The sequence below is a fragment of the Musa acuminata genome, chromosome BXJ3-8 (genome assembly GCF_036884655.1).
Source record: "Musa acuminata AAA Group cultivar baxijiao chromosome BXJ3-8, Cavendish_Baxijiao_AAA, whole genome shotgun sequence".
In the NCBI taxonomy this organism is placed as follows: Eukaryota; Viridiplantae; Streptophyta; class Magnoliopsida; order Zingiberales; family Musaceae; genus Musa; species Musa acuminata.
Genome location: NC_088356.1, coordinates 2,502,763 through 2,515,664, shown reverse-complemented (window position 1 = coordinate 2,515,664; position 12,902 = coordinate 2,502,763). Strand labels below are relative to the sequence as shown.

At 35.7% G+C, this 12,902-nt stretch overlaps 2 protein-coding genes across 3 annotated transcripts; both read right to left on the bottom strand.

Moving 5' to 3' along the window:
- Positions 1-335: 335 nt before the first annotated feature.
- Positions 336-4,308, bottom strand: LOC103993941 (uncharacterized). Of its 2 annotated transcripts, none has more exons than XM_009414183.3 (3): positions 4,125-4,306; positions 3,875-4,012; positions 336-627 (listed from the first exon to the last, which is right to left on the bottom strand). In XM_009414183.3, the coding sequence occupies exons 1-3, from the start codon at positions 4,213-4,215 to the stop codon at positions 611-613; spliced, it is 246 nt and encodes an 81-aa protein (XP_009412458.2). In that variant the 5' UTR covers positions 4,216-4,306; the 3' UTR covers positions 336-610. The 2 variants fall into 2 exon arrangements, with proteins under 2 accessions (XP_009412458.2, XP_065021523.1); XM_065165451.1 differs by lacking the exon at positions 336-627 and adding an exon at positions 835-869 and having other exon boundaries at positions 4,125-4,308.
- A 6,305-nt stretch (positions 4,309-10,613) lies between these two features.
- Positions 10,614-12,047, bottom strand: LOC135644832 (transcription factor MYB46-like). Its single transcript, XM_065162752.1, has 3 exons — positions 11,886-12,047; positions 11,676-11,805; positions 10,614-11,575 (listed from the first exon to the last, which is right to left on the bottom strand). Exons 1-3 carry the CDS (start codon positions 12,013-12,015, stop codon positions 10,876-10,878), a joined length of 960 nt encoding a protein of 319 aa, XP_065018824.1. The 5' UTR covers positions 12,016-12,047; the 3' UTR covers positions 10,614-10,875.
- Between the last annotated feature and the right edge of the window lie 855 nt (positions 12,048-12,902).

Here is a 12,902-nt window from a genome sequence, read left to right as displayed (position 1 = left end):
ACGTGAAAAAGATTATTCATTTGCGAATTGGATGAGCAGATTCAAATCATGAAAAATACTTCTTACTAATAATGATAGAACACGTGAATTTTATCCAAACTCCCTATTAATAAGAGTCTTATGCTTTGAGTTCATGCTTTTCTTATTGTTATCTTAAAGGCTCACTCTCTTGGGGGTTTGGAGATGCGAATATGCAGGAAATTGATGGAGCATAGTAATCATACAATGCGCAAGATATATCAGCAAAACACAGACTCACACACCCATATACACAATTCTCTAGTGATAAGTGACAGTAAGAAAAATGTGAAGGTCTAACAAAGGTGGCATCACGATGGAAGAAAAGGTTCATATATCCGTCAGAATTTGTGCAAAAGTACAATTAATTAATTGGTAGAAATCAACACACACCTTCAGTATCAGGAAAGTGAAATTTCTTGGGAGAAATAATAATCTTCCAGCTTAACTGTCTGGCCAGAAAATGCTGCAAAACTTATTCCAAACAACTTTCAAGACACAACTTAAAAGCATATATTGATAGAACTAAAACCCTCATAAAAGACTCCAAGCAGGCAGATGAAGCACTTGACATGTTGTAATACTCAAAGTGTTAATCATCCGCATCATCTACAAAATAAAAAACAATAAATTTAATGAATAAAAGCCAAAAACAACAAAAATCAATGAGTATTCACAGTCTATAAACTGCAAACCGATTGTCAAAGTGATTGATGCATACAATGGTCGAAAATTATCCAACCAATGGTCTAAATTTACTGTTTCAACCAGCAAAATTAACAAAAAATAATGATTCACCTGTGGGACCATTGAATTTAGGTCAGTGGAATATTACTTTCGTCCCCCTTCCCCTAAGGGCAAGTAAAACAAGTACAGGTGAATCTGTAATTGACGGAAGTCTGAAAAAGCTACATATATATCAGCCACCAACTTCTTGTTATTTACAGAAGCCCAACACTAATGTTCATTTCAAGAATTAGCACATTTTTCAATGTCATAATTATTTCACTCTGAATCCCACAGCTATTGCTGAGAGATATGCCTATCTTCAGTTTACCACTCAAAACAGCAAAGAAGGCCATAGAAAATAAAGACAGACCTTGTAATCCCAAATGCCGGTTTTGCAAACTATGCTCACTCAATCATGGAAAGAGAATAGACCACCCAAGGAAGAACAAGAAAGAAATGAAAGATTTTGCTACTCAACTATCATAAAGGTAAATTGTTTAAAAAAGAAAAAATGTCCAAGACTAGGAGAATAGACCTTCCAAAAAATACAAAGAAAGTGAAAATGGATGTTGTTCATTAACTTAATTTATAAAAGAAACAATAAGTCTCCAAACATGACCCCTGCAGGCTCACATGCTCTTAAATAAATATACAGAAGAGAAAGAAAAGTTATTAAAAATGAGACTAGAATTCTAAAAGCATGAATAAGAATGACAAGAATACTTGTTATACTAGACCTTTATGGTGATTCTGCTACATCTTAATTTATAAACCTAAAAAGGATTATAAAGATTTCCTACAATAGTTATCAAGAAGTCACATGAAAATCAGTCCAAAAATAAAAGAAAAAATAAAAAAATCCAATAAACAGAAAGGAATAGTTTTCAAATATTCCTTATCTTTAGCAACTTTTGGACCTAATGGATTGTTCTAAATACCTGTTGTCCTTTCTAAAGAAGCTTAAAGATTAGTAAGATATGACTGTACCAATTCAGAAACATGTTACCCTCTTCCGATTCATATATGAATTATTTTTGGCTTAAGCAATTACCTTGTAAGACTTCTATAGTAAACCTGTCTCTGTCTAATTAAAAAAAAGGTAAACTAGTATCTTTTGGACTTCATCTTGCTCCGTACTAACTTTGAAGGGGTTGCTCCAAACTTACTTAGGCCAGCAATTATACTCTATAAAATGTATTCATAATAATGGAATACAAGCATGGAATATGTGGCATTTAAATGATGTATTATATTATACATCAAAGTGTGGTATCTGTTGAATATATTATACAAATTAGTCCCAGTGTTTCTCTTGTTGTTGTTGTTAGTTATTAGAGTTTTTGCTACCCGAACCAACCAAAAATTTATGGACAAATTAGGTCTTTGTTCCCGAAAGAATGTTTATAGAAGTTCTTGAGAGCAACCATAATGATTCTTTCATCACAGATACTAACCTAATATTGTTTTCTTCATTTAATTAATCAATCATCCATTTGAATTTTGTAAGGACAGAATACATGCTAATAACTAAAAGATAGCTAAAACCAAAGAATGTTGAACTCACATGTTTTTCTTAGGATAACCTACTAAGCACAAAAACACCATCATCATACTCCAGCAAGATAGTTCGGTCAGATAACCAAAAAGAAAACGGAGAAAAGAATGCTCAGGGTGATTTATCAAAAATGTATAAATATGTCCAATGATTTATTTAGTTACGATGGTGAAAATCAAACATACTTCATTAGTCCTATCTATAATCACAATTGACATATACATTTTTCATTTTTATGTGCATTGACAAACTGTTTAGTCTACACAATGGAGCAGCTGCAGAAACCACATGCTAACAGAAGTCCAGCAGATCCACTAGGCCAGAACAACAGCTTAGGAAATTATTTCATTAATATTTTCCTATGTGAACTAGGAAATTGCAAGAACTGCAAACTAAGAATTTCAAATTATATGCAAAATCTGCATCGATTAAATGTCAAGTTGTAAAATGTGCTACAATGAGGATGATATTTGATTAACTTGACTTCATAAAGAATTAAGAAACCAATATGAATCGATAAGCTTCAACCAGAAAAAAAAAACTTAAAAGTGTCATGATGGGATAGCAAGAAACTAGGAGAGAAAAAAGAGTTTGTGATAAAACAAGAACTTGATTGAAACAAATTGTCAGCATCTACCATCAAAAAATTGGAGGACAATCATACAGTTTTTTTATGCTATCCATTCAATAAAAAGCAAGAATCCTATAGTCATTGCAAATGTAATGAACAAGCTCCTAGGTCATTTTCATGTCATATTGAGCTAAGAAACATGCAAGGGGACAATAATTCTGTCAGAAATCTAAGAAACTGCTTTAACAAAAAATTGAGGAAGTTCTACAGGTTCTCCAAATCTTCTTCAATTCATATGACATTTCCTCATACTTCTTTGCCTAAAATCCTTCCGTGCATATGAATTCTGCATGTATGCAACATATATGTCACGTTTACAAAATTTGACCATCAACGAGTGAACATACTTGGTCTTCTTCAATTGCATGCTATGTTACCATCACAATCTTCTGGTAGCCTCAAAAAACACTACCTCATTTTAGATAATATTTCCCAGTCCATCTTCCACAAACTCTTTGTTCTAAAAACCCTCAAAACAGGGTTCATGAAAAGAACCACATTCTCTATATTCAGTAGTATTACAAGAGTGCGACAACTAGATTAGGTTTTAAGGTATCATCATGCTAAATATGCACATGGCTAATTGGTAAATAAGCATTCACATTCTTTGCCTTTCAATAACTGGACAGTAAACGATCTTCCATCAAATGCCATATTACCAAACCTAGTCATCCGAGATCATCCGCCAATTCCAATTCATATAATGATCAACATTTTCCTCACCATCTTCCACAAAGTCGCTCTTTCTCACAAACATTCAAGTGACATGGCGCCCCCAATCTTTTACATCCACTGCCATTAAGCAGAATGAGCAGTAAGATCGGAATTAGGTTTTCAAAGTCAAGTCGTAGCAGATACATACGGCCAAATTGGTGGCTGAGAAAGAAACAGCAGCAGGAGGGGAGAGAAAGGAAGAAGGAGAAACGAGGAAAGGGGCGAACCGAAGTATCTGCGTTCGTTGGCAGCCTTGGCCTTATCAAGCATCTTGTCGAGGTCCTCCTTGAGCTTCTCGTCGTACTTTACGAGCTGGGTAACGAAGATGGCCCCCAGCCCCATCCCCAGCACGTGCTCCCATGGATCTGCAATAAGGAAGACCGACCGATTGAACCATCGAGTACGACGAGATCAAATCGAAGAGGAGGATGAGGAATTAGGGATCGATGTAAAGACAAAGAAAGGGCAGAAACGTACGGCGCATGTAGGGAAGCTTGCGGAGGGCGTTGGAGTACATCTGCGTGCTTAACCCCAGAAGGGCTCCAATCACCGTCGCTGTGGCCGGCATCTCTTCTCTCCTTCTTCTTCCTCCTCCTCGTCCGGTGCTCGACCCCTCTCTCACTCGCCGCCTTTGGAAACGAAGTGAGGCAGAGCGATCAAGATCGAACCCTCTGTCCTTTTGTCGCCGATCTCGGGCCCCTCCTTGGCGGATTCGGGCAACCGGATGGTAATCGAAACCCGGACCATAATATTGGGTATTCTATTTGCATATAAGCCATTGTTATCAAAGTATTTGGATCTTGGTTTGACAGGGATCTATATGCTATTATACAAAACTACTTAAATACTCCATCTCGTGACACGTGATGATCACGTGATTTATTCGCTTGACGCTATCAAGCCAAACCTAACGCACGGAGTCGATCGAAAGAGGTGGGAGGTCAAGGGAAGATTCGTCAGCGGATCATCGCCATGGGAGGAGGAGGAGGAGGCGAGCACGGATCTCATGGAGGAGCGGGCGCCGCCGGGGACTTCCGAATGAAGGTGTGGAGCATGACCGGTGGGCCGTACTGCCGTCCCAAGCACTGGAAGCGCAACACCGCCATAGCCTTCTTAGGCGTCTTCCTGGTCTGCATCCCTATCGCCATTAAATCAGCCGAGCTCGAGGTCGTTTTCCTCTCCCTTGTCCCTCTCTCATGTCACAACTTAATCGTTTCTCGTTTTGACTCTGATACCATTCCGATCTATCACAACATTTATCGTGTGTAACAGTAACTGATGCCACTTTCACTAATTTCTTCGGTCATTTCACCCATTCTCTCTCCCTTCATAGTTTTTAATTAGTACCGATGGAGTTGTGGTGCAAAAGATCTCAACTTTCAATCGAATATGCATCTCACTTCTGAAAATTATATTTCAGGATATGATTCTAACATTTATACACGGAGACTTCTTTTCTAGGGTTAAAGCATTGGTCACACATCTTCTGTTTATTTCTTGGAATTCTGATGAATCACAGACAATAACAATTGACACTTTGAAGATGGATGGATCATGTCACTAATGGACAACACGATGAGTTGTGATCAATTTGCAAGCAAGATGATTGATCCAGACAGTCGTCCTAATTAATGCTCAATAGAGATACAAGAATGAAAATTTGGAAACGTAGAAATGAGTGGTCAAGCAAACAAGATGTGGTTTAACCTTCTAATGGCTAAACTAATAACTACAGGGTAAAGATTTAGAAGATCAAATTGGTTGCCATTTAGGGCAAGTCTTGGGAATTGATTGCATCAACCTATTATGTTTTAGGAATATCACATTTGTGAGAGTGACTGTCCCTCCTTTCAAAAAAGTACTAGATCCTTTCAAAAAGTACTAGACAAACAAATTTTTTTTTTTAACAAACTTCAGTTTTTCATTGTTAGTGTCTCTGATATCAAAATTTAGATGGATAGTGAGCTTTGACATCATGGTGAAGTTATCCTTTTGCAACCTTGGTAACTGGGGGTTGAGTCATGTAAATGGAAGTTGGTTATGTAACATGGTAAGGTTGTTTATATTCGCGGGAACCTTGCACATTCGACTTGACCTTTTAATTTATCTAATGGCATATGTGTGTATGTATTCTTGTTTTTCCATATAAAAAGCACCATGATAACAACTAACATGTATTATCTTATCAATAGTATTCCTAAAATGACTTATCTCTTTCTTTATCTTTATTTGTATCCCTGTTATTTTGTTGGATTTTTTAAAATATCCCTTTGTACTTTGTAGGAACCTGCTGTTTTGTTATGTATCCTTGATCATAATTTTAAAACTGATCTAGATGAAACTGAATCAATAATTCCATTAGCTTTACTTGTAGGCTTGTAGCACACTAAGATTTAACATTTAAAACTCTAATTAATTGTTTTATGCACTAGTATCTGAAGACTCTTGAGTTGAATATGAACTCAGGTTACTTCATTTGAATGACAACTAGGAAGATTTAAGTGACCTATGCCACTATAAATTTGCATGAAAATCAATAAAGTCTAAAGAAAATGGCTCTCCTTCTGTTCACCACAACCTATTCATGATCAATAAACCAAAAGAATAGTTGAAGAGATTCTTTCTTCCCATTAGATCAGCATTTTCTGACATTTCAATAGACAAAACAGCCTCCACATTTTCATCTATAACTGGTTATGTTACACTTTGCGCTTGTTTCCCAGCCATCTTCAACTCCATCAATTTGGCTCCTCCTTCATATTTTTCACATTCATTGACACAGGAAGAACAAACTGTCATCTTTTTCTTGGCAGTGAGAGATCTGATAGCACTGTTAGTGGCAGTGGAGAGAGAGTGAGGACATAAGATTTGAAGAGTGACAGCAGAGGATGACTGATGTGTGAACATAAGACGTTTAGTTAAAGAAGAGGGGTAGTCTGGCAGAAGGTTTGTCAAATCAAGCAAACGAAGGGGAACTATCTGATCATGTGAAACTGATTTCTTCTCTTTTCAATCACAGAGAGAGAGAACTTTTACTTAATACTTGTTCCCTCTATCTTGCAAAGGATGGAGTATCCACACCATTTTACCAACGGATTCAATTTTAAGCAGTTATATTAAAATGATTAATATGAATATTAGATTTAATAAATATACTTCACATATTCAGCGGTGTGCCTGTTATGTACCTGGTTCTTTTTATAGGGTTCATGTAGAACAATGTTTGTGGCACAAATTTGTGAAATATGTAGGCCTTAATTAAGGTGAGGTTTTTTATGGTATAGAATTTTAATTTGTCTACCATAGTTTTTCTGATGCATTTAATATAATTGAGCAATAAAGCTAGTGCATTTTGTTTTCCTCTTGCAGCAACGGCCTCATTATCCAGTTCGCCCAATTCCTTCACAACTTTGGTGCAAGAACTTTGGCAAGAAAGAATACTAGTTCCATGTATTAAGAATACTAATATTTGGACTGGTTTTGGGTGTGGTTCTCAAACAGGAGTCAACTTCTTTTCCTTCTCAGATGTCCTTTCAGCGACATGCTCTGCTGTTGTGATTAAGTACTTATTTCATAATATGGCTGAACAAGTGTTTAATCCAGAAGGATTATTTCTTGTGGTCGCTACGGAATAAAGACATATTCTGTTAACCGCATGTACTCCAGGATTGTGTGAGAACACTTTTTAATGGGAATATGTTCTATTTCTTGATGTACAAGTATGAAGGTTTCACAATTGTCATTTTCTGAGTTTTCTTGCAAGGCATTGCAAATCACATCTGTCTACCCAAATTGGTTGTTGATAATTGAATCTTCATGATGTATTCTTTTGACCATTGGATCTCTTTCATCAACCCCTAATGGAAGACCTCAGTTGCAGCCATATCATCTGCTACATTTCACAGATAACTGTTTCTTGGAAAGTCAATATATTTTGCTTTGTGCATTAAGAGGAGCTGCCTCCACAATATTCAATGATTGTCCAGAAAAATTCTTAAACTTGCAAAGCTGTTGACAACAAGTAATGTAGCAAATATGTCAAAAATTATACAAGATCTAGGATCCTCTAGTCTTACACATGGGAGAATGGTTCTAGTTCTTGCAAGATATAAACATATACATGGTATAATATATGCAACACTAAACAGGCACTGAATCTATACCCAACCCATAGGATCAGAAGATAATCAATAAACTTTCCCCTTTAGTAGCCTCAATGTTTTGTACATTATGTTGGATGATTTGACTATTAAGGAACTCAGTAAGCTTAATCTAATTCGGTTTCAACCATTTCATACACTCTTAGCTTGTAAAGCAACAAATCAATTTACCTTACAATGATTATTTAACTTTGATGACTAAATGATCACTAAATGCCTTTTGTCCTTCAGTAGCATCACAGCGTTGAGTCATTGCTTGGAGCCCTTAGTTGATATTGTAAGAATTCCAACCTCCACACTTGTGACATTTTATCAATAATATCCACTATAACCACATCACAATTATTATTCTCTAAACTAAGGGAGTTGGTATTCTGCATTTACATAGTAGCGGTTAAATTCTAGAAGTATAAATTGTTCTAAAGAGCTATAGACTTAATGTCGATAATATAATATTCTACTAAATAGTTAAATATACATTGAAGTGTTGTGTACTGCTCCTATGATTTTGTAATTCAAATCCAAAGCACTGACTTCTGTCCATTATAAAAAGATTTCTCTTGAGGGATTTTAATCTGTCTCATCCCAAAACAATAAGGCACTGTCTCTTTAGCTTTGTGTAAATCTAATAGGAATAAGAAAAGCAGGAATCTTAGACCTCGGTTTAGATGTCAATAATTTCATGATATTTTGGTGAACAGTACATGACTTTTATAAGTTTCTCTCTCTAGCCAAAATTGGTATGAGATAATCACATGATAATTCTTATATAATAGTTAAATATGTCACATCTTAGGAACATCTGAAATCAAATAAATAAATCAATCAAAAAAAATTTCAATAATACTAAATAGTATCCTCAATAGGTCAATTGTAAAATAAATATATATCCAAAAATCAATCATTTTATCGGTGTATATCAAAAACTCAGAAAGAGTACTCTTTACCCAATAACGGATAGAGATACTTTACCCAATAAGATAAGTTTATATTATGAAGGAGATAAACTCATACCGTATTCCTAATAACAAATTAAATGATGTCTCTCACCCGCAAAAGTTGAGGATATATTTCTCTCAACGACTAATGAAATAATTATCCAATAGTCATACCTAATAACCCACTAATCTCTAAAGTGAATCATCCTACTTACTCTTCGTAGGAAAATAAAATTTATCTTATATTAGTCATGTCAATTTATCTCATATTAGGAAAATAATATATTTGAAGCATCTTAATTTATCTTTTAAATATCATTGATTCAAATAATATCAATTAGTCATCAATTGACTTAAACACTAGCTCAATTAATCTAAATAAACTCGATTGAACTAAAATTTAACTAAACTAATTTTTATTTCTTATTTAATCAATTTGAAACGTATTAGATTGAAGCATCCCTTAGGACAAGTTGATTTGAAATCACCCTTAATTAATGTAACCGATCAAATCTAATTTGATTCAATTGATATTTTGATCCAAATCAAATAAAGTAAGGGTAATTAGCTGGATTTTATAGTACTAGATTAGATTAGGTCAGCCCATCTACCAATCACATGACAATATATGCATGCTAAGCTAGCTCATATCTCATGAATTGATCATATACACGACACATGATTAAATAAATGGATCTAACTTGTTGGTTAGGCCTAATTTATGAATAGCCTAGCCTATGGACTGAGCTTGGCGTATCGGCTAATTTCAATTCAAATCCTAACTAATTTTATCAATTTCGAATTATAGCATTATACAACTATAATCAAGATATCTAATCATTAAAATATAATAAATAGTAATATATTAAATAAAAAAAATATTTTTAATCAACTATTGTATAAGTCTAATATAAATTAAATATTATAACTAGTATTATGTAAGATCAAAATTTTAGAAATTTCATATAACATGAATAACTACGATATGTCTTAATATAAAAATAAAATTTTAAATATGTGAACGAATAAAAGAAAATCTTAAAACCTATATATGACATAAATAATTACATCATGTTTCCATCCAAAAATAAAATTTTAAACACTTGAAAGAATAGAAGAAATTTTTTTTTTCAAAGGAAGGCAAGATAATCTACCTCTCCTCAATAGTATATAACTCATTGTTCTTCCAATTGTTAGGTTGGGAAAGAAAGGAAAGAATCTTGGTAATAATTTTTAATTTTTTTGTATTTATTTAATCTTTATATTTATTTAATTTATTGACAAAAATAACATCATTCAATATGGAATGTTGAATATTTATTTGTTAAATTTTATTTTTTTTTTTAAAAAAAAATAATTATGTTTAAATTAAGGTAATAATACATAGTTAAATTTATGGAAGCTTAAGAGTTTGAAATCTCATCTAGCATATTTTAAATTTTGACAGCATATTACAAAGTCCTGTGTTGGAATCTAGTTTTTATTACTTACCCTTTATAAAAAAAATAATTTATTATTTTATTAAACATAATAAATGCTTGTGATATGACATAACTCGAAAACTAATATCATCCTTATGATCTTGTTCTCTTGGGTGCCTGCATGACTTGTCCAGCAATGTGTTTTATAACTTGTAGCTTTTTGGCTTTGTTCCTTTGCTTTCTTTGACGTCTTGTTCATCGTTCTTCCTTGTTCTTCTTTTCCAGTGTTAATATCTCAAATCCACTGCCAACAGATCTTCGTCAGGTATTGGCCCTTTTTAAGAAGGTTTTACGTAAAATTTTCATTTTATCTGACAAGATAAAGATGATTTCCATCCGACGCAATGCATGTGAAAAGCGTGCAGTATAGTTGAAGATCTTTGGAGTTATATGCTTGCAATTACACTTGGCCAATCCAAAACAGAACCAAAAGCAACCCTTTTCCTAGCTTTCATTTGTTTCTACAGATGCACGGTGGTAAACATGAGAGCAATGTGAATTGATATTGATCTGATCCATAAAAGAAGTAATGTTAAGGAAGTGTCAGATAACCTCAGAAATGTTTCACCTTCTGAGATCATCTTTCAGAACAGCTTAGAAGATTTTAAGCTGAAAGGAGAAGTAAAGATGCAAAATGAAGGAATCAACCCTAACAATCCCATTGCAGCTGCTCCATTGAGCTTCCATTGCGAAATTCTCCACAAGGGAACAATGTATTGTCCAACATCTCAAGTTCGAAGGTAGATGCCTCCATGATCACTGGCCCCTTCTCATTGGCCTCACTGAAGTCCATCTCGCACATGGTGGGTTGCACTTGCATCTGATCTTTCCCTGCTGCATGTCCTACCTCACTTTGCTTTAGGGCTTCCAAGGCCTCCATGGTTCTGTCCCACATGCAATCATCCATAAAACTAGGTTGATTTAATGAAGTGGAGGATATGTTTGTTTGGTCTAAAGAAGCAAAACCATCAGTAAAATTCTGATCCTTGAAGCTCATTAATTCATGGCTGTCTTTGAACTGGAAGTTGGACACAGGTGGTAGTATCTCAGGAAAGGGAAAAGTAGAAGCATGCGGCAGTGGCAGCAAATGTGGATTCAAGTCGATGGACTTCTTCATTTTATCAAAGCTTTTAATGGGGGAGGTAATGGTGAAGGGCGTAGTAGAGGTGCAGTGGAGTTGAGAAAGCTCATCTGAATTGTTGCCGGTGGAGGAACGAGAAGCAGGGATTAGGTTATGGGTCATCGGATCCAAGCCTTGTGCTATCAGCTTCTTCTTTAAGCATGAGTTCCAGAAGTTCTTGACCTCATTGTCTGTCCTTCCAGGGAGATGCTTTGCTATCTGAGCCCACCTGAGTGGAGTAAGAGGTAAGATTGAGCTCCTAACATAACCACTGAAAGAGTCAGATTTCTGGCTTTCAAGAAGCATCTGTGACATAGGGTTCACTGTACCTGTTGCCTAAGATCCTGTGCACATCAATGATAATTCTTTCTTCTTCTTCTGAGAAGGAACCCTTTTTTAGGTCAGGCTTCAAGTAATTGATCCACCGTAGCCTACAGCTCTTTCCACATCTCTGTAACCCTAAAATCCCACATGGAAATGTCACACAGAGAGAGAGAGAGAGAGAGAGAGAGAGAGAGAGAGAGAGAGACAGAGAGGACCTGCTTCTTTGGGGATAGTGCTCCAGCAACCATGGCCATGGGCGGTGACATACTGGATCAGCTTCTCATCTTCTTCAGGAGACCATAGGCCCCTCTTGACCTTCTGCTTGCTGCAGCAGTGGTGACCCATCACCAGGACCGTACTATCCTCGTCCAAGCACACCCCTGTCCAATTTAAACAGGTGCTTCACTGTGCTGGCAAACTCAGTCACAAGATTAAATGAAGGTCCCTTGATGCTGCAAGGTGCATGGACCATTTCCTGGCTTGTCTTATACTCAATTCTACTACTGCTCCATGGTTGTCCTTGTTCTTTGTCATCATCCAACACATGACACTAAACAATAGCAAGTCCAAAGACGAAAGAGGGAGGAACATTCTTCAAGAAGCCAGAGAGTTTGATCAGGTATGCAGCAGGTAGGAATTCACAGTGATAAGCAACCAATCAAGAGGTGTCACTGTTCTTCCTTGACGCCTCAAAACGGCAGCAAATATGTTCGCTAGTCTTCTACGATTGATCGTATGTACACTGCAGCATTTACTTCACTGTTTTTGCCAATAATGAAGAACCATATACCCTGTCACTCATGCATGCAGGTAAGCTTGCTTATGCTAGTATGACAGAAAGATATAAACCATCATTAAAGAAAAGATTTGGTGCATTCTTATGGGACAATACCAAGGATTAGATGGCCAAGTAAGAAGAAAGGATTTATCACCAAACAATCCATTGGCTGTTCATCTGAGAGGCTTTTTCCAATTTAGCTGTTTCGGTAAAATAAAACGAAGAAGAAGGAAGAACAATTTGGTTATCTCATTTGCGCGCTTGCGTCTTTTCTTCACTCAAAGGTTGCTTGTTTCTTGGTGTCAACTCTGTCTCTGGTGGCTGATCGGGTGTTATCTTTTCTTTACTTCTCTTTCCATTCTCTTTCTTCTTCGGATTTCCTCTCTCTTCGTGATCTATGCTTCATGCTACTGCTTCCACCGTTCCACGAGAGGACAAGAAATCGATTCACGTG

Excerpts from the sequence above, each read along its gene's own strand:
- LOC135644832 (XM_065162752.1), bottom strand. The coding sequence starts at position 12,015 with ATGGGTCACCACTGCTGCAGCAAGCAGAAGGTCAAGAGGGGCCTATGG. Across the intron at positions 11,806-11,885 it reads CACTATCCCCAAAGAAGCAG|GGTTACAGAGATGTGGAAAG; the intron begins GTCCTCTCTGTC and ends GTGGGATTTTAG. Across the intron at positions 11,576-11,675 it reads CACAGGATCTTAGGCAACAG|GTGGGCTCAGATAGCAAAGC; the intron begins GTACAGTGAACC and ends TACTCCACTCAG.
- LOC103993941 (XM_065165451.1), bottom strand. The coding sequence starts at position 4,215 with ATGCCGGCCACAGCGACGGTGATTGGAGCCCTTCTGGGGTTAAGCACG. Across the intron at positions 4,013-4,124 it reads CAAGCTTCCCTACATGCGCC|ATCCATGGGAGCACGTGCTG; the intron begins GTACGTTTCTGC and ends TCCTTATTGCAG. Across the intron at positions 870-3,874 it reads CAACGAACGCAGATACTTCG|GGGAAGGGGGACGAAAGTAA; the intron begins GTTCGCCCCTTT and ends ACTTGCCCTTAG.